General features: G+C 44.3%; 1 protein-coding gene across 1 annotated transcript in view; it reads right to left on the reverse strand.

The window, feature by feature from the left end:
• Positions 1-14,889, reverse strand: part of SPRYD7 (SPRY domain containing 7) — a 35,878-nt gene extending 20,989 nt beyond the window's left edge. Inside the window, exons 1-2 of the mRNA XM_089654383.1 lie at positions 14,726-14,889; positions 2,664-2,780 (exon numbers count right to left, since the gene is read on the reverse strand). Coding sequence (XP_089510509.1) covers positions 2,664-2,780; positions 14,726-14,828 — 220 coding nt within the window. The 5' untranslated portion in view covers positions 14,829-14,889. The remainder of the gene's footprint in view (positions 1-2,663; positions 2,781-14,725) is intronic.
• Between the last annotated feature and the right edge of the window lie 5,943 nt (positions 14,890-20,832).

Consider the following 20,832-nt stretch of genomic DNA (forward strand, 5'->3'; position numbering starts at 1 on the left):
CAGGTTTTTCCCAACTTATTAGTGACCCTGGCTATAGCCGGCAACACTAATCATTGTGTTTAGTCGGCAGGGAAGTCTCCCCACTAGCAGAACACAATAGTGCTGCAGGAAGGATTCCTCCATAAACACAGTCAGTGTTGAGCAATTTTCTTTCCTTCAACCCATGGTGGAAGAAAGAAAATTGCACAATCTATGACCTGCCTAAGTCTTTACAAAACTTAATCTTTATTTTGATACCTGCCTTAATAATGTCAAACAATCTGGTACTTCTTAGAGACCTCTCAGCTGCTGAAAGGTGGTTACTGCACCTTGCCCACTAATCCCCAAAGTTGTCCTAATTATTTAGTTAAAGATATACAATTAATGTTCATGACACTGCTGACAAACAGCAGTTTTTCTTTCTTACTACTAGCTGGCAAATTGTATATATTGCAGTTTGGCAATCCTTAGATGTGGTGGTTTTTTCCTCACCAGGTAATCCTGCACTTAAGCCTGGTACACACTAAAAGTGGGCTGTATGAGAAAAGAAAAGGAAAAAAACAAAACACCTGACTGATCACTGTACTAACACAAGTGATGTTAGTACAGCGATCACCCAGCTATGCTATTGTGTTCTGACAGGGGGGCCGCCCCCACACCAGGACACACTTGGATCAGCGCTCACAGCCATTGGCTGTCAGCGCTGATCAGATGCCAATCAGATGTTGGTTTTCCAGCATGCCCATTTGACAGAAGCCATGCATGAGACCGGCTTCTGTCACACAGGGAGCTGTACACACAGGTCAAAAGTCGTCTGGTTCCTGCAGAACCAACAGTTTTTAGTCCGTGTGTACCCCGCATTACTATGACCTCTTTATCTTAGCGAATTTACCTTTTAATCGTACTGTCTAGATAGTAATTCAATCACCCAGTGTGTTCACAAATCTGCACTGTGTAGATAACAGCTCTGTGTGAATAATGCCTATTGTGTAGGGAAGCTTTAGTTTAGATCCCATGGTCTTGTTATATTTTTTAACTTCTATATCACATTCATCATTACCTCACAATAGCCCTAGCACTAATGCAGGCCATAGATGGGTCGTTTACACGAAAAATCGGCCTATATTTCGTGGATCTTCACATTTATTTTTATCGGTCATGCTGGAAAATCCACGAAAAACGGCCGTTTTTCGTGAACATTGGTGGCAGCATCGGCAACGGGGCTGACCGATTTTTTCGTTTATTGGCCGAAAATGCGACCGATAAACAGCCCGTCTGTGGCCTGTCTAAGAATACTTTAAACATCTTGCTGGCTGCATTTTCATTAGTGCGAAGCTGGAGAAGTGTTTAACCAGATACTCAGTATTTTTTTTATAAGAAAACGATGAGCTGTAAGGTACAATGTGCCCAGGTCAGCATAGTCTTCATGCACAGGAATGCAGTCCTTCCAGATTATTCACTCCCCGATGCACTGATGTACTAATCTCAATAGGTGTACATTATAGCCATTCAAGATATGCATGACCAGAAATGCATCTAAGGCTGGCCATACACTATACAAGTTTCTTGTTCAATTTTCCTTCGGATTTACTAAAACCATATATTATGAGGTCAAACCTAAACACTTTCAATTTCTATGCCTTGCACTACATAGTTGAAGGTAAATCTAAATGAAATTGAATAAGAAAATTGTATAATGTATGGCCAGGTTAAGGCTAGCCACACAAACATAAATGTCTCTCGTTCAGCACCTAGAACGAACAAGAGAAATCTAATAGATTCCTCCATCTTCATTAACCAGAATGCATAGACGAATCTCCTCTGCTGGCTGTCAGAATACCCAAACAGTTACTGCACCTGACTGGATGCAGTCGCTGTTCGGTCAACAACTGTACACCTGACTCCTTTGATAAGCAACTTTTGTCAAGCAGGGTGACACTGACAGGACCACCCATGGCTTGAATTTTAGCTGATTCAGAAGGAATCATTCAATATTCTAGATACATATGTTTAACTTTAAAGCATTACGAACCCGAGGCATAAAAATGGGCTAGTTCATAGAAAATACAATCAATTGTCTATAACAAATCTTAAGTGTCATTATGAGACACGCTGTTCCTTTCTGTTTTTTGAATGGAATCAGAAAACAGGTGGCAGTTGCCTGTCTGCTTAGACCAGTCATTCTCAACAAGGGTTCCTCCAGAGCATCCTAGGCACTACTTCAGCTGTTGCTGTCTGACCTCCCATCTAAAGGGGCTAGTTCTTGGTCAAACACCACTTGGAAGACAGTGGCATGACGCCAACTATCTTTCATGGAATTTTGACCAACGCAATAAATGGAGAATTCTTCCTACTGGCCATCAATTAATTGGTTTTAGCAAGGGTTCCCTGAGACCTAAAAATTGTTTGGAGGGTTGTTCCTCTGTGGAAAAAAGTTTAATGTCTGATATAGATGGTGTTGCATGCAAATTTTTTTTTCTCGATTACAATCCTCAGGCAAAATCCAAATGTGTGATATCCAGGTCTCTGCCTACACACAATGGTTTATTAACATAGCTTCTACAAAAATGTTGAACTTTGTCCACTACTGATCAATGAATTGGTAAGCTTTCAGTAAGCCCAAGTACTGTATATGCTTTTGTTCCACCTGAGTTTGCACTAGCCAATAATGAGTGTATACCAACCTGTAGACTGGACTTTAAACTCAAAGTAACTCTTATTCTGATGAAGAGGAGCATTGGCAAGGCAGGCACCAGTGCCACAGATTCTTCTGCCATTTTTAACAATTACGACATCCGTTCCTGCAAAGAAGGGAAGATGCATTTACATCCCACAAATTGTATTTGTTTTCTATTCCAACCAAAATTATTCTTTCTATTTTTACAATCATTTATCCTCCACTGAGGTTCTTCTTACAGATTGCTGGCACATGTTCCAATATATCTAAAAAACTGGTTGAAAGGACCTGTACAGTGATTGTAATACATTGTCCACAGTGAAATGGATATAGAGGGTGTACAGCTGGATGAAGCGATGCATCCAATAAGTAGCATTCAACTAGCAAAAAAGGAAAAAGAATACAACATAACTCGTATAAACTACCAGTCTTGGTCCTCCAAGACGAAGACTTATAAAAGTTATTAAGCCAGTTTTTTTTAGCAACATTCTATATATTTTTTCCCTAATTGGGGTGGGGAACCAATCCCAAGCCAAGAACTTCTGTCAGGTTTGTGTTGGTGTTATCTTACTTTCCCATACCAGCTACAACGCTGTCACCAAGAAAAGGAGTGGAACCTCCCTTACTAGAGCCACAAACAGTTACAGAAACCTGGCAGGTTTAGATCCTCTCCTATTCTGGCCATAAATGCCCATAGCTGGGGTTACAATTTAATTGAAATAAGAAGCTTCAGGGGTGTAGAAACCTTCAGGGCCACTGGAAAGGGCACGTTCCTTTGCAGTCTGGTTTTGGCATCCTATTCATTTGAATGCCAAATGCATGGAACCATGCAAAAGTTAGTGCAAGCACTACACTTTTAGATTGTACCGTACAATGCGGTTTGGTGGTTGCAAACGCACTGCGTTTGCAGTACCATGAAGCATTACTGGCATCCGCAGATCTTGCAAGAGCAGCACCTTCACTTGTGGTGCTGGAAACACGTCTTTCCAGTGTGAATGTGTCCTCACAAAAGTTTGGAGAAAGCATTAAAAAAAACAAAACATCAAAATAGATACCCTTAATTGCATGGCAGTGACTATTACATCACATTGGTGACTAATGCAGCATGTGAAGATAATTAGGTATTCATGCAATAGGGGTTTTCTTTTTTAGACATTTTATATGGTTAGCATAATTTCACACAACTTTCCTACACCTGGGGAGCCACAGGCAGTGGCAGAACTACCAGGGTCGCAAAGGTCACACTTATGACTGGGCCCTGGTGTTCCACCACTGTTGGGGGCCCGAAGCTGGTGCCAGCACAAGGCACTGAGCTCGAGTTACTTGCCTACATCTGATTCACCTGCCTCCCCTATCTCTTGCGGAATACTTGGGGTCCCACATTGGTGATTGCCCCCTCCTTGAGAGCCGGCATGTCTCAATGCAGACTGCCTGTACTCTCCTGGACCCCCTTTATTCCCCGTTATGCTGTCAGGTTCCCCCCTCCCCTCTCTGGCAGGCTGCTGCGGAGGATGCTTTCAGGATGCAGAGCAGGAAAAGGGGCCAGCAAATGTGTAATTTACCGGTCCCTTCCTTGTCTGTACCGATCAAGCATCAAGCGAAAAAAAAAAAATTAAGTACATAAAATAAAAATAACAAAAACGACTGACACCAGTGGCGGAACTACCAAAGGTAGTATTTGCAACCGTTCCGCCACCATGAGGGGACATGACCCCAGGTCAGGGGGGCCTTTATGGTTTCTTGCACCAGGGCCGTGAAGATTCTAAGTATGCCTCTGGCCACAGGTGTTACGTACAGCCTGCCATTCAAGTGAATTACTGTATGCAGCTATACATAATGCAGTGCAAAGCTTTTGTAAAAGTGCTAATGATGCTGCACTGAAGGCTGACTTGTGGTAAACATTTGGACTGACCGTTCTTTTTTATTCTTCCTTAATTTTAAGGTCTTCCCATGTTCTGCGAAGGTTTTCTATTAGTCAGTTAGGATGTATCACTTGCATTTAAAATGTTTCAGGATCTCTTCTTATGGTTATGCCTCATTTGTATGTCTCATGCCAATTTAGTTGTCATTACTAACAATAGTCATTATGTATCTACACATTGTTGACTAAAAAGTTAATTGCCAGAAAATTTGCCCTGATGAAGTATACATAGGAGGTATGGAAAATGGCATCTCTATCTCCAGTTTATGACAGCTCCATCTGCCCCAGCATGAATGAATGTAAGTGGGTCTTCACCCAAAAATGAAGTTGGCATCGCTCTCCTCTCTCCTGCCTGTTACACACAACCGCAGGCCTTTTTGGTTTTTGGGGAATTTGTTTTTTTTTTGGTGCACTTTTCTCATTTTAGGAGGCTTCAGGACAGCTTCCCTGCAGTCCACCAGCCTAATGCTTTAGCAGGAGGAGCAGCTGAGTGATCAGGTAGTGACAGACAGTTCCTAAATCCAAGATAAAAAAAACAAAATCTGCAAATACTGAGTGTGAAGGGAGAACAATACTGACATCATAGGCTGGTAAATGTGTTTTTTTAAAAGTGAAGAGGGCTATTTCATACTTTTCTATGTGCCCTATTCACACTTGAACACAACCTTTGGTTGAGCTGCAGTGCAGTTTGGAAACCTTGCATTTCTATGCATCGCAGCTGAGCCGTGTTGTATAGCAATGAATTAAATGTCAAACTGACATTTAAATAAACGTGGAAGGCAAAAAAGGAAATGGTGCTCCGTACTTTAAAAGTGCAAAGTACTGCTGGCCAGGACCAAACCAGTCAGGAATGGTTAATTGTATTTACCAACTATACCCCATTGTAGAGAATCAAGTGATTCTGAACCTTAATTTTGAAAAAACACATTATATGCACCTGCTCTTAGCGCTGGTTTTTCACAGAGCAGCCCTGATTTTCCTCCTCTTCTGGGGTCCTCCGCCAGCACTCTCTGCTCCTCCCCCCCGAGTGCCCACCATAGCAAGCTGCTTGCTATGGAGGCACTCATGTGGGCTCACTCCCAATTCCAGCTCTGTGCATCCATAGACACAGACAGTGTGGCTCAGCCCTGCCCCCTCATCACAGGATCTGATTGACAGCTGCAGAAGCCAACAGCTCCTGCTGCCATCAATCTGCCTTGTGAAATGGGAGAGATGCTGCTCTTGAGCACAGCGCTGGATCAAGATCAGGCTCAGGAAAGTATGAGGGGTGCTGGGAGTGATTCTGGACACAGTTTTTTTCACCTTAATGCAGAGTGTACATTGAGGTAAAAAAGCTTTAGGCTTTAGAACCACTTTACCTTCTCTTCCTGTCCTGAAGATAGAACAGAAAACAAGAGAAAATCTCTCCAAAACAAGGCAAGTGCTTTCAGTTTTCTCTAGAACGAGTGTCCCCATTGCAAGATTTCCCCTCAATTCCTTTACTGGTAACAACTAAAAATCTTGGATTTCTTCTTCATTTTCAGAGCATGTAACAATGGTCACCAGGACAAACTGAAAGAGTACATTTTCCTAGTAGAGACACAGACAGCAATACAAGCCTGACAGCAGTTCTAACTCCTCACCACTCCATCTGTTATAAACGCTCTTAAAAAAAATATATATAAAAATTTCCCCCTGCAAGGCAATATCATAATGTGCTAGTATGTCCGCATATGAGAGGCTGACCTTGAAACAAAGCCCTCCAGCGGCACGCTGTCATCGCTGACAGGGCTTCCATCTCCACACAGTTTTCCTTCCGGATTCACAAGCTCCGGCCAGCTGACTGACCAAGCTGTGATGACAGCTCTGAAGGGACGACACGCACGGGTATGCCGTTCCTTCAGAGCGCATGCACCGGTGACATCACGGGCTGCTGCTTGGCAGAATCGCTCTTTAACGGTGTACGTTTAGGAGATATTCATTTTACCTACAGGTAAGCCTTACTATAACGCTTATCTGCAGGTAAATATAGAAAATGAGAGTTTACTACCACTTTAAAAGCATTACTAAACCCACAACAGTAAAATCAGTCTGTATATGCAGTAAAGCATGATTGTTATACTCACTGTGGAACCTAAGGGGTTAATCCTCTGCATTGTGTAAAAAGGCTGTTTGATCCTGTCTTATCTTATCCTCCCCTTCTTCTACTGTCTCCAACCCATCTGCTGATAGTACAGAGCTCTAGGAGTCACTCTGCACATACTCAGTTTAGTGTGTATTGCTAGAGAGTTTTTTTTTTCTTTGGGATGCATGTGATCAGCACAGGGCTAATCAACACACAGAGGGTCAGGGGTTATGCATCCTCATAGGATAGTCAGAGCAGAATAAAAAATCCTCCTACAGGATTAACCAGTGCTCGGCCGGACACTGATAGAAGTCACAAGACTGCTCTAACTGCTGATGAGAAAAGGTATTTAGCAGTTTATATTTACTAAAATAATTGCATTTCCATGTTCTGTGTACTGTGGGAGACCAGATATAGTGAATGCAGGCGCCTGGGTTTAGTAACACTTTAAACAGTTGGCTTTTGATTCACCTTAAACATTTGTTTTGAACATTTTAGTTACACATCTGATGACAAGTAATCCAATCTTTTTTTGGACAATATAACTAAGACGTCAGGTAACCAGGTGAGATCAATACAGCAGCATTCTGTTTCCCATTAATCATTTATAATGTACAGGGATAAGGTGGCAATCAGTTAAAGTATAACTAAAGGCAAAACCTTTTTTTAAGGTTCAGACAAAGGAGGGGGGTGGGGGGCTGGGCAGAACCTCCGCCTCTGTCAGGAAGATCCTCCCTATTTGTCTTCATCTTCCAATGACAACATATGTTCCTGTGACAACTGTTGAAGAGGGGATTTTTCTCACTATGGAAACATATCCTTCCACTTGCTGTTGAACCTGCGGGACAGAATGTGAAATCCCCCTAATGAAACACAGATTGCATATAAAAAGAAAACTGAAAGGGGCCGTGTACCCTTCCTCTGTACCCTATACAAAACCGATTTTAAAAAAAAAAGCGCTGGCTTTAGGTCTACTTTAGGGAAGTTTGTAGATAATATATATACACAGACATTTGACATTCTTTGCTTTTCTCTCTCCATACAAGTCAATGTAAATGTACAAAAAAACACAAGGCTAATGCACTTCAAGGGATCTCAAATACTTATGTGCACCAGCCTGAATTCAGGCATCCATACACAGCCAGATCTTGTACCAGCACAGGATTTCAGTCTAATCTCATCTCTGTGGGTACAAATGGAGAAACAGAAAAAGGGCGCACCGACCTAGTGCATTATCGTTTAAAATAATTTATTGAACAAAATAGGTATCATACTCACAATGGACATAATAACACAGGCATATCAAACTGAACAAGATGTATGATTCAAACAACATCTGAGTCCATACGATGGAACCCTGGATGGCCAACTGGCTAACATGTTTCGAGGACACAACCTCTTCCTCAGAGCCAACCATCTCTGTGGGTACACTGACCCAGATAAAGCAAGTACTAACGATAAATACATATATTGTAAAAAAAGAAGTTGTGATGAGCAGCCTGAGACAAGGAGGTATTCGAAAATATTGCACTGCTTACAACTGATCTCCAGGCATGAGTTGCCATTCCATAGTTACTTGGTCCAGCTTTGATCAACGGAAGTACACATACCATAGGTACACATAAATACCTGTGGGACAACTGTGGAAGCGGAGAATCACTGTGGTAGGCACTGCATCTACAGTCATTGCTGCAGTTGTCTTCTGGATTCCATCATGAGGGGCTGCCCTGCTGCTTAGTGAACACAGGGGGTCATTCACTCAGCACCGCCACCATTCACAGAGCGACCTCCGTAATTCCCTCATTGAATGCAAGGTGTTCTCTGATTGGACAGGGAGGAGAGGAGGGGTGGTAATGTCATGATCCCTACCACATTCATTAAGAAAATGCTCTGAATTAATTGAGAAAACCCAGCAGACAGCAATGATCACTGAAGCATTGGCAATTATTACAGAAATTCCCTGATTCCATAGCAGTTCCACAGGTAAGGCACATACAGGGGTTAGACAAAAAGAATAGAAACACTACATGATTAGCAGGTGTGAAAGTGACATGTTTCACGTTGAAAGCGGAAGTGATGTAACATTCTTTTGCCTCCACTGTGTGATGAGACACCTAGCTAACAGGTGGGACTCACTTGCGTCATTCACTGTGTGTGTTGCTAGTAATACTTGCGAGTCATGTCAGAGCTTACTGAGCTTCAAAGAAGGCAAATTGTTAGTGCCGCTTAGCTGGTGCCTCGGTGACTGAAGATACCAAGTTATTCAATCCTGCGCAATGTCCTTTTGTCTCTTTAGGTCAGTTGACTACGTAGACCGCACTTATGCTTATCAGACAATGTTTTCCCAGAAACTGTATATGCCGTCATAACATTAGATACCGTACCTCGCGACACAGCAAATAAATTGGCAACTTCGGTCATAGAGGCACCGACTCACCACCACCTGATTTAATCCATTTGTCGCGTTCAGTGGCGGCAAAGCCTGCTGAAAGTGACATGCTGTATAAATTTTGCTGCTCCCTTGGCGTGTGTACAGCTGTGAGCAGCTGCATGTCAGTGTTCATGCGGTCAGGGCTCAACCGCCTGGTTTTACTGCACCCTGGCTGCATGTGTGAACAAAATCATTATAGTTTCTCTGGACCAAACTAGCCCCCAAAAACTGTTTCCTTCACAAAGAAATGTGCCTGCTTTGAATGCTGTGTAAACTGTATGTAGCATCCGCAGTACGGGAACTTCCGGTCTACTGCTGGAACAAAATTAGGTTGGGCCGAGCGCTACTTACCTTTATATAGCCATTTACAGGTAGCCTTGAATATTTCATGAAGGCAAATGTTTTCTAACATTCCTGCTTGAATTCCCCCCTGCTGAATCAGCTGAATTCGATCCATCTATGGGCAGCTTTAGGTTAGCTAGCCATACACATAGATTTCTCTTGTGCACCTGAAGGCTGAACAAGAGAAATCTAATAGATTCTAACAGGAAACTCCACCGATGGCTATTGTATTCAGACAACTCAGGCACCCACAGCTGTCAGAATACCCAATCAATGACTGCAGGCACTGTTCAGCGGATAATATACCATCGATTTTTCAACTGAAGTTTGTCCATCCAGGTGGTACCAAAAGGGCTGCTCACAGCTTGAACCTTGGCTGATTCAGCAGCAATAGGCCAAAATGTGAGCCATGTATGGCCAGCTTTAACCACTTGCCTACAGGGCACTTATACCCCCTTATTTACCAGGCCAATTTTCAGCTTTCAGCGCTGCCGCACTTTGATTGACAATTGCGCGGTCATGCAACATTGTACCCATATGAAATTTTGATCATTTTTTTCTCACAAATAGAGCTTTCTTTTGGTGGTATTTAATCGCCACTGGGCGCTTTACTTTTTGCGCTATAAGTTTAAAAAGTGCAAAAAATTTGAAAAAAAGTTTGTTTCTATTATAAAATTTTTCAAACAGGTATTTTTTCTCCTTCACTGATGTGCATTGATGAGGCAGCACTGATGGGCACTGATAGGCGGCACTGATGGGCACTGATAGGCAGTACTAATGAGGTGGCACGGATAGGCGGCACTGATAGACAGCACTAATGAGGTGTCACGGATAGGCGGAACTAATATGCAGCACTGATAGGCGGCACTGATAGGTGACACTGATGATGGGTACTGATAGACGGCACTGACTGGCATCACTGCTGGGCACTGACTGGCGGCACTGATTGGCACAACCCCTGGGCACTGACTGGTGGCACTGACTGGCAGCACTGCTGGGCTGCACTGGTGGGTGGCACTGGTGGGCGGCACTAGTGGGCGGGCACAGGTGGGTGGCACTGGTGGGTGGGCACTGCTGGGCACAGGTGGGCGGAGCTAGTGGGCGCACTGCTGGGCACAGGTGGGCGGAACTTGCGGGTGGCATTGCTGGGCACCGATCATCAGTGCCCTGATGATCGGTGCCGATCCCCGCTCTGACAACTGCCGGTTCTCGGCAGTACTTTCCTCACGATCTGACAGCGTGAGGAAAGTGCAGCCGAGAACCGGCACTTGCATTTCCCTGTGATCAGCGTGTCATTGGACACCGCTGATCACGTGGTAAAAGGCCGGTATGATTGGCCTTTTACCACATCACGTGATCAGCTGTGTCCGTGATCACGTGATGTGATCACGGATACCACAGCAATTCTGGATTTGTTTTAAAACTCTCCGATTCACTTGACAGGCTAGATATTTTGTGTTCCTATTGAGGTGGTTCACACAGATGCGATCCACCCGCATTGCGTTTTGAGTGGCACTATGAAAAGAGTCCTGTGCAAGTTTGTAGCGGTGCATTCCAGATTCGCAAGTGAAAGAGTAGAATGGCATGCAGAGATAAGTGTTGTTATGGACAGGAGTTTCCCTACTGACGTCTACAGGGCGCGACTCCCCCACTGACGTCTACAGGGCGCGACTCCCCCACTGACGTCTACAGGGCGCGACTCCCCCACTGACGTCTACAGGGCGCGACTCCCCCACTGACGTCTACAGGGCGCGACGCCCCCACTGACGTCTACAGGGCGCGACGCCCCCACTGACGTCTACAGGGCGCGACGCCCCCACTGACGTCTACAGGGCGCGACGCCCCCACTGACGTCTACAGGGCCGACTCCCCCACTGAAGTCTACAGGGCACGACTCCCCCACTGAAATCTATGGGAGGCAGTGTGTGAACCCAGGCGACAGATCGCAATTTCTAGTCGCCATGGTGACCTGTGATTTGTCGAGCCCTGTTCCAACTTAATGCAAGCCAGATGTAAAGCCATCCACACTTACTACAATAGTAGTAACAAGTAATATATTTCTTATATTCTTGATACACGTTACAATCTGACCATACAGTCTTTGTACAATTTTAGATATACCAAAACTACATAATATAGGAACCTCAACTAGCCAATCATTCTGTATTCAAACAGGCAGACCCTGCATAACTGTTGGTGGATCCAAAAGGAGATTGTACAGTCAAATTGTAACATATGTGAGGAGCTTTAGACTGGACAACTATATAATGCAAGGGACTACCCAACTGGATATTAAATTAATGGATGGATTAGGATAGCCCTGGCACTACACATTTGCTGGTAACTGTAAAGTAAATTGTAAAGCTATTCTACAGCCGGATTGTAACATGAGCAGCTTTACATTTCCTAAACAGCATTTTTAATCAGATTTGTTTGTTGGCTGCAGCTTGTGTTATGGCATCTCTGGTGGTACAATCAGAATTTGTCATCTTATACACTTATTGCTGAGTGTAGTTTAATGTTTTTCACAGTTGTGGATAGAGTTGGGAAAGGATGAGAACCTCTGAAAAGGTTTTTAGACTGGAGATTGGTCCTTGGTTCCGGTCATTTTACCAGACTAGAAGTGAGAAGAACTCTCCAACAGCAACACAAACAGAAATAAAATGCTCTCTTTAGGTAGGCAGGGAAAAGCTAGAAGCTCCACCACTGTGGCAGATTTCCCTCAATTCCTGACTAGTAAAACCATTGTCACCAGGACAAGAAGTAAGGCGTAATCTGCAGGGCAGACATTCAATGGGAACCTGGGGATAAGCAATAGGAGACATTGACAAGAAGACGTTATACGAGGTGGTATCAAAACGTTTTAAGACTAGTTTTGTAACAAGCCAACAGATGGCAGCACCAGGCTGCACGCACAGTCACAGGGAGCACTGACCTTCACGTCTGCTATTTTATCATTGACAGCTAATTAGAACAAAGAACAAAACTGGAAACTTTGAGCTGAATCTTCATCTTGGCATTTTCAGGGGTTGAGCTCATTGAAGGTCTTCCTGATCTCGTCATCTTCCAGTGAAGTTCTTCCACTCTTAAAGCCTGTGTCCCACTCAAAAAACCTTGAATGACTCATTGTAGCATTGCTGTAAACTTGCAGAATGTCAGATGTCTCTGTGGCAGATTTGCCCAGTTTTATGATAATTGCACATTCGCTCTTTGTTCTAACTTGCTGTCCATGATGAAATAGCAGATATCGTAATGCATGTGGTCAGAATACCACCAGTTGCACAGCTCCCGATGTACACAGGGTGATGTCTTTTGGCATACTGACTTATGAAGGTTGGTGCTTCCTGTGACTGTGTGTTGTGCTGCCATCTGCTGGTGTTACAAAAATAGTCTTGAAACTTTTGATACAACCTCCTATGAGCCTGAAGCAAAACAGAGACTCCAAGGGGCCACTTGTATGCAGGGGCTCCAAGGGGCCACAGGTTGAACACCAGAGCCTTGGAAAGACAAGAAACACTTACTCCTGCTCTCAAATGGTGTGATGTCATATATATATAAATTTATAAAAAAGACATGGACTCCACTAGACCTCTGAAGGTATGCTGGTATCTGGCACCAAGCCTTCAGTAGCAGATCCTATAAGTTGGGAGGTGGATGGATCAACTGTATTTTTCCAACACATCCCACAGATGCTTGGTAGGATTGGGATGTGGAGAATTTGGAGGTTAGTCAACACCTCAAACTTCTTGTTGTTTCCTCAAACCATTCCTGAACTATTTCTGAAGTGTGTCAGAATGCAATACTCTGCTGAAAGAGGCCTCTGCCATCGGGGAATACAGTTTCCATGAAGGTGTGTACTCTGGCAGTAACAATGTGTAGGTAGGTGGTGTACATGTCAAGTAACATCCATATGATGGTAGGAACCAAGGATTCCCAGCAGAACATTGCCCAATTCATCACACTGCCTCCACCAGCTTGCCTTCTTCCTGTACTGCACCCTGCTGCCATCTGTTCCCCATGTAGTGACACACACACACACCAGGCCATCCACACAATGGAAAAAGAAACGCGATTCATCAGACCAGACCACCTTCTTCCATTGCTCCAGGGGACAATTCTGATGCTCAACTGCCCATTGTAGGTTCTTATGGCTGTGGACACGGGTCAGCATGGGTACCCTGACCGGTCTCTGTGGCTATACAGCCCCATACACAACAAACTGCAATTAACATTTTTTTCTGTTTTAAACATTAGCTTCAGGGACAACATGTTCACTTGCTGCCTAATATATCCCACTGACCTTCACATGCCACTGTAACGATAAAGTGTTATTCGCTTCACCTGTCAGTGGTCATAATGTTATGGCTGATCTCTTATATACACACACACACACAATATATATATATATATATATATATATATACACACACACACACATACATACACATATACACACACACACAGATATATATTTATTTCAGGTACTTATATAGCGCCGTCAATTTACGCCATATTTTACACATATATATTGTACATTCACATCAGTCCCTAACCCTCAAGGAGCGTACAATTGAAGGTCCCTAACTCACATTCATACATACACATATATACCCGGAGGAAACCCACACAGACACAGGGAGAACATGGAAACTCCAGGCAGGTGGTGCTGTGGCTGGGATACGAACCAACGACCCTAGTACTGCCAGGCAGAAGTGCTAATTATTTAGCCCCTGTGCTGCCCAGATATATATATATATATATACACATAAATATATTTATCTATACACATACCCAGATCTATATACACACACATATATATCTCCTTTAGATTGTAAGCTCCATGAACAGGGCCCTCACATTCCTTCTGTACTGAAATGTATTGTAATTGTACTGTCTCCCTTATATTGTAACGCGCTGCGCAAACTGTTGGCGCTATATAAATCCTGTATAATAATAATAATAATAATAATAATATACACACACACCTGTCATAGATACTCACACACATATTTATCTAAACACACATACATCTGTCATATATATACACACACACATTATATATATATATATACACACACATACATTTATCTATACACGCACATCTGTCATATATATATATATACACATACATACACACATATTTATCTATACACATAGACATGCACTGTGTCTGGAGCCTGGGGACAGGACTGTGTAGGAGCGGACATGGAGGAGGAGGCACCCACCCTATAAATCCCCCCAGGCCAGTACACCCGCCCCCCCCAGTCTCACCCATGTGTTGAGTGTCCAGCTGTACGGCCGGCATCTCCTTGAGCGGAATGTGCCCAGAGCCGCCATCCCCGCACCACCTGAAGCAACACAGCACACACGACATACCGACTGACTACCACAGAGAGCACAGCTGGCCGGGATACACCTCACCACCGACACCCCCACCGCCACACAGAGCGCCGCTGCAGTGCCAACAGCGACACCTTCTGGACAGGAGGAGCACTGCAGCCTGAACAGAACTATAGCTGGCTCTTGTCACTGTCACTTATATTGGAACTCGTCCACACCATGTCAGTGGATCGGTGTTGATCTGTTCTGTATTGATTAGTGCAAGGCCTCAGGCACACTGTGCAGCTCAAAAACGTTTTATGAGCTACAGGAGCTTTTACAATCAAAATTACACTTAAAAGCTGCCTTTTTGCATGCATATTAACATGCATTCATATGTCTTCCCGTGTCTGACGCTAATGCATTCTATTGGGCAGAGTTCTGGCCATTAAAATGCATTAATGCGCACTAATGGGTGTTAAAGTGGTAGTAAATTGTGACCTTTTAAAAAAAAAACCTGCAAGACAATGGCATAATGTGCTAGTATGCTTCGCATCGCATCGCTTACTAGCACATTGTGTGAAACTTACCTTAAAACAAAGCCCTCGTTGTCACCACTGACAGGGCTTCCATCTTCATCCACTCCTTCCAGGTTCACGGGCTCCGGCGGCTTGAATGGCCGAGCCACGATGACGTCACTCTCACACATGTATGCGGGAGTCACTTTTTACGGCACACAGCTCTGGAGTATGGGCGTGTTTTAGAATGGGCATGTTTTAGTCCCACGACACAGATCCAACGTCAATCACGATGAATGACGTCGCCGCTGAGCCGGAAAGAAAAAAGAAGAGCTCTGCTCCTGACAAAGGCATGCTTGGGAATGACTTCACCCCTGCCCGGCCAATGAAAGCAGCCGCCCAAAGATGTCAGCTGCTGGGGCCGGGTGGGTAGCTTAGGGATGCTGCATCACTGAAGGTTAGAGAAGTGTAGTTCCACTTTGGTTCTCACTTGGCCTCCTTCACATGGGTGTACTTAGGCATAGGCCTGTGTTTGGGCCGCCCATGGATACACAGGTGTTTTTTGCATCCCCATGAAGGCAGTCCCATTCATGTCAATAGGAACACAGCCATTGCATGGATACAGCCACTGGTCCCAATATGACAACTGTGTGGCTGCACCCACACCTACATGGATGTTAAATTGGGAGCAGCCGCCATTGACATGAATGGAACTGCTTGGCGGCAGATACACAGGTACATGGAGGCAGTCCCATTCATGTCTATTGGGACACCGCTGCTTCCTAGTATGCCCATGTGAATGAGGCCTTATTTGTTTCATTTCATTATTATCATTGGCAGTAATTTTGTCTTATAGAGCAGCCCAGGGTGTCAAATATGCTCAGGGCTGTGGATAAGGAGGTACCACCAGTCCTCCTGTATGGGGCCCAGGCCAGCAGGGGGGCCCAGGCAGCTGGGTGAATCAAATGTGGGCAGGGAGGGTGATTGGCACGGTGGGGGTGCAATTTCTGAATAGAAGGGGAGGATAGCTGGCAGAACTGAGGGGGGGGGGGGAGGTGGCACACATGGAGCCTGAGCAGCATTGGGAAATGTATGGTGCACAGGGAGGGTGATAAGGTGTGACGGGGCGATTACTGGAACCAATTCCCTGTATAGCTCTCTCTGAAGCTCTCCCTCCCTCTGGCTTTCAGCTGCTGCAGAGAGAGCCATATAGGGGATTGGTTCCAGTAATTGCCCCCCTGTCGCACCTTATCACCCTCCCTGTGCACCATATGTTTCCCCATGCTGCTCAAGCCCCCTGTGTGCCCCCAGCTATCTTCCCCTCCGTCCTGCCAGCAGGTGCAAGCACACAATGGGATCCTTCAGGATGGAGAGTGGTTGAAGGGTCCGGTAAATATGTCACATTTTACCAGCCCCTTTCTTTTCTGGATGAACACAATAAGTGCTCTGTACCGATCACTCACTGTGTTCATTCATAACCAAAGCATAGTAAACTGAGGTTTTTTTTTTGGGGAGGGGGGGCCTGTCAGGTTGGCTGTATGGGGCCCCATGGTTTCTAACAGCAGCCCTGAATATGCTACATGCCCCACTTTCATTCCTTATTCTTTAATCTATAGCTTACTGTGTCATGAGCTGTAGGTATAATAACTATTAGAAGGGGTTCTCAGAGACCGGAAAGTTATTTGAAGGGTTCCTCGTGTTGCGCTTGCCACACACGTTACAATTTGAGGCCTGGCTCAAACCTGTGTGGGTGATTGCGGGAATTGCAGCGGCTCCCACACTTGAAACCACCTACATCCTAATCACGCTGCTCTGTAGAGACACGCCTGGCTGCCACTCGTTCTTAATAGCACCCCCACACATCTCATGTGATTTTCCTGGAGCCGCATTTGGAAAAAAGTGCATGCACCTTTTTTTCTGTGGATAACACAGGCACAGCAGCCCATTCAAATGAATGGGCTGCCATGTCTGTGCAAACCGGCACAGATATGAACCAGGCCTTATTGTACAACCTCCTTTAGATCTACCAGCAAGTATGTAGCGCAATGGCCTGCCTGATTGGATTATTTAGGCAGTTCCTCATACTAGACTCACCATACAAGGTGCAACCTCTGTACAATTAACTATAGATTTACCAAATCTATGCAATATGAGGAGCTACCTAATCTATTCACTCAATATGTATCCAATCAGGACGACCCTTGCACTACATAATGGTAGATCTAAAGGAGATTGTACAACCAAATTATAACATGTCTGAAAAGATTTATATAGATTTGATAGATCTAAGGCCCTTCAGAATACAATCAGATTGTACAATATAATTTACATTTACCAAAACTATGTAATATGAGGACAAACCTATACAATCCAATCAATTACTATCTCATTTAACAGGGCTTTATATTACATAGCTGTTAGTAGGTCTAAAAGAGATTGTACAGTCAGATTGTATAGTGTATCACTGGAGTATGGCTGATTGCGCAGAAATAGTATGAGCAGAATATAACATATATGATGAGATATAAGCCTAGTACACACAATGAGGAATGATTGTCTATATTTTTTTTTTGCATGCTAGTCTTATATTGAAAACAAATAGGTTACTAAAGACATACAAATTTTTGTAAGGAAGAATACAACTTCCCATGACTATAAAATGTATTGTATTGTTATGGATTATTATCTCGTTTCCCGAGCATGTGCAGTCTTGGTCACTCGATTTTTGACTGATGAATACTGTACTGATTAAATGACAATCATTTGTTCTGTAATTTACAAAAACATTTTTCATGCTTGTCCCTTCAGATAATTGTGCATGAGCTGTCGTGATCGGCTCTTGAAAGCTGTGTACTAACAATCAGATTATCATACGATCGCTCCAAAATCTGTATTGTCTGTTCGATTTTCACCACGTGTGTATGAGGCTTAAAGCTGTTGTAAAGGCTGGAGATTTTTTACCTTTATGAATTCTATGCATGAAGGTAAAAAGCCTTCCGTGTGCAGCAGCTCCCCCAGCCCCCTCAATACTTACCTGAACCCCATCACGATCCAGCGATGTGAATGAGAGCCTTGGCTGTCCCGGGTCTCTGCCTCCTCATTGGCTGAGACAGCAGGTTGGAGCCTTAGCCAATAAGGAGATGGGGTGGGGCCAAGCCACAGCTCCGTGTTTGAACAGATACACAGAGCAGCGGGTGCCCCCACAGCAAGCTGCTCCAGACAGACAGGAGGAGCCAGGAGAGCCTGCAGGGGACCCGAGAAGAGGAGGATCCAGACTGCTCTGGGCAAAACCTCTACACATAGTAGGTAAGTAGAGAAATTTTACCAAAAAGAAAATAATTAGCCTTTAGAATCTCATTAACCAGTTCCCAACTGTGCTATAGCCGAAGGACGGCTACAGTGTGGTTCTCTGGTTCTGGGATGACGACCAGCACCGAGGGTGATTGCTGTGTCCTGCAAACACAGCTGATCATGTCATATGGAAAACGGCCGATCATGGCGGCCTTTTACCACATAATCAGTTGTGTCCATTGACACAGCAGATCACCGGATAAATACAGTTGCCAGTTATCGGCTGCACTTTCCTCATACTGTCACAGCTTGAGGAAAGTACTGCCGAGAACCGGCAATTGTCAGCAAAGGGACGGCACTGATGATCAGTTCCCATCAGTGCCGCCCACCTGTACCCATCAGTGCCACCCACCTGTGCCCTGCAGTGCCACCCATCAGTGCTGCCCATCAGTGACGCCCATCAGTGCCCAGCACAGCCGCCCATCAATGTTGCCCAACAGTGCCACCGATCAGTGCCCAGCAGTGCTGCCCATCAGTATCGCCTGTCAGTGCAGTATCATCAGTGCCAGCTCATCAGTGCCGCCTATCAGTGCCTCCTATCAGTGCCCATCAGTGCTACCTATCTGTGCCACCTCATCAGTGCCCATCAGTGCTGCCTATCAGTGCCCATCAGTGCTGCCTATCAGTGCCCATCAGTGCTGCCTATCAGTGCAGCCTCACCAACGCACTCAGTGAAGGAGAAAAATGACCTGTTTGGAAAATTTTATAACAGAAACAAAGAAAAACTTTTTTTCCAATTTTTTGCTCTTTTTTTGTTTATAGCACAAAAAAAAACCACACACAGCGGCAATTAAATACCACCAAAAGAAAGCTCTATTTGTATGAAATAAAATTATCAAAATTTCATATGGGTACAATGTTGCATGACTGCACAATTGTCATTCAAAGTGCGACAGCGCTGAAAGCTGAAAATTGGCCTGGGCAGAAAGGGGGTAGAAGTGCCCAATAGGCAAGTGGTTAAGAAGGGTTGGGAAAGGTTGCTCTAAACCAGCCTTTTTCAATCAGGGTGCCCAGGAAACCTGGGTGCCTTGAGGTTTCTTCAGGGGTGCCTTGGCAAAATGTCTAAAAATTACCCAAAACTTGCATACAAGCCAAAGGGTGGAACAAGTCTTTTAGTTACACAAAGCCAGAGGTTTTCATTGTACAACATTCTAGGTACCGATAACCAATTACATCATCAGTTGATAAGGAAGATGTCGGTTGCCTACACAGCATCCTAGTTTGACACTCCCATGCCCCTCTCCATCAGTACTGGGGTCACATTAGCTCAGTGATGGAAAAAATCTGAGGGAGAGGAGAAACGTTGGAATACTAGTCAGTACCATAAATAGGTTCATATGTAAGTGCAGCCCAACATAAACAAATCCCCACTACATATATGGTACATAAAACACGTTATGTATAAATAAAAAGTCCAAAGGAAATTCCTGTGAAATATCAAATGAAGTGCATATCTTACAAATGCACATATCAGGACCAGTGTGCAAAAGTGTATTTGCTTTGGAAGAATAATCACCTCCAATGTTGGGTGTCCTACATGTGTGGATGTTGTTGCGTTATATAAAACTATTAGAATAGTTTTTACATTATAGAATGGGGTGCCTCGGGACTGTCCATAATTTTAAAGGGTTCCTCAGGACTTTCCATAATTTTAAAGGGTGCCTCGAGACTGTCCATAATTTTAAAGGGTGCCTCGAGACTGTCCATAATTTTAAAGGGTGCCTTGGGACTGTCCATAATTTTAGAGGGTGCCTCGGGACTGTGTATAATTTTAAAGGGTGCCTCGGGACTGTCCATAATTTTGGAGGGTGCCTTGGGACTGTCTATAATTTTAAAGGGTGCCTCGGGACTGTCCATAATTTTAAAGGGTGCCTCAGGACTGTCCATAATTTTAAAAGGTACCTTGGGACTTTCCATATTTTTAAAGGGTGCCTTGGGACTGTCCATAATTTTAAAGGGTGCCTCTGGGCTGTCCATAATTTTAAAGGGTGCCTCGGGACTGTCCATCATTTTAAAAGGTACTTTGGGACTGTCCATAATTTTAGAGAGTGCCTTGGGACTGTCCATAATTTTAAAGGGTGCCTCAAGACTGTCCATAATTTTAAAGGGTGCCTCGGGACTGTCCATAATTTTAGAGGGTGCCTCGGGACTGTCCATAATTTTAAAGGGTGCCTCAAGACTGTCCATAAT

This window comes from Staurois parvus, unplaced genomic scaffold (genome assembly GCF_062004578.1).
Source record: "Staurois parvus isolate SC_StPar_1 unplaced genomic scaffold, SC_StPar_1.0 ptg000761l, whole genome shotgun sequence".
Lineage (NCBI taxonomy): Eukaryota > Metazoa > Chordata > Amphibia > Anura > Ranidae > Staurois > Staurois parvus.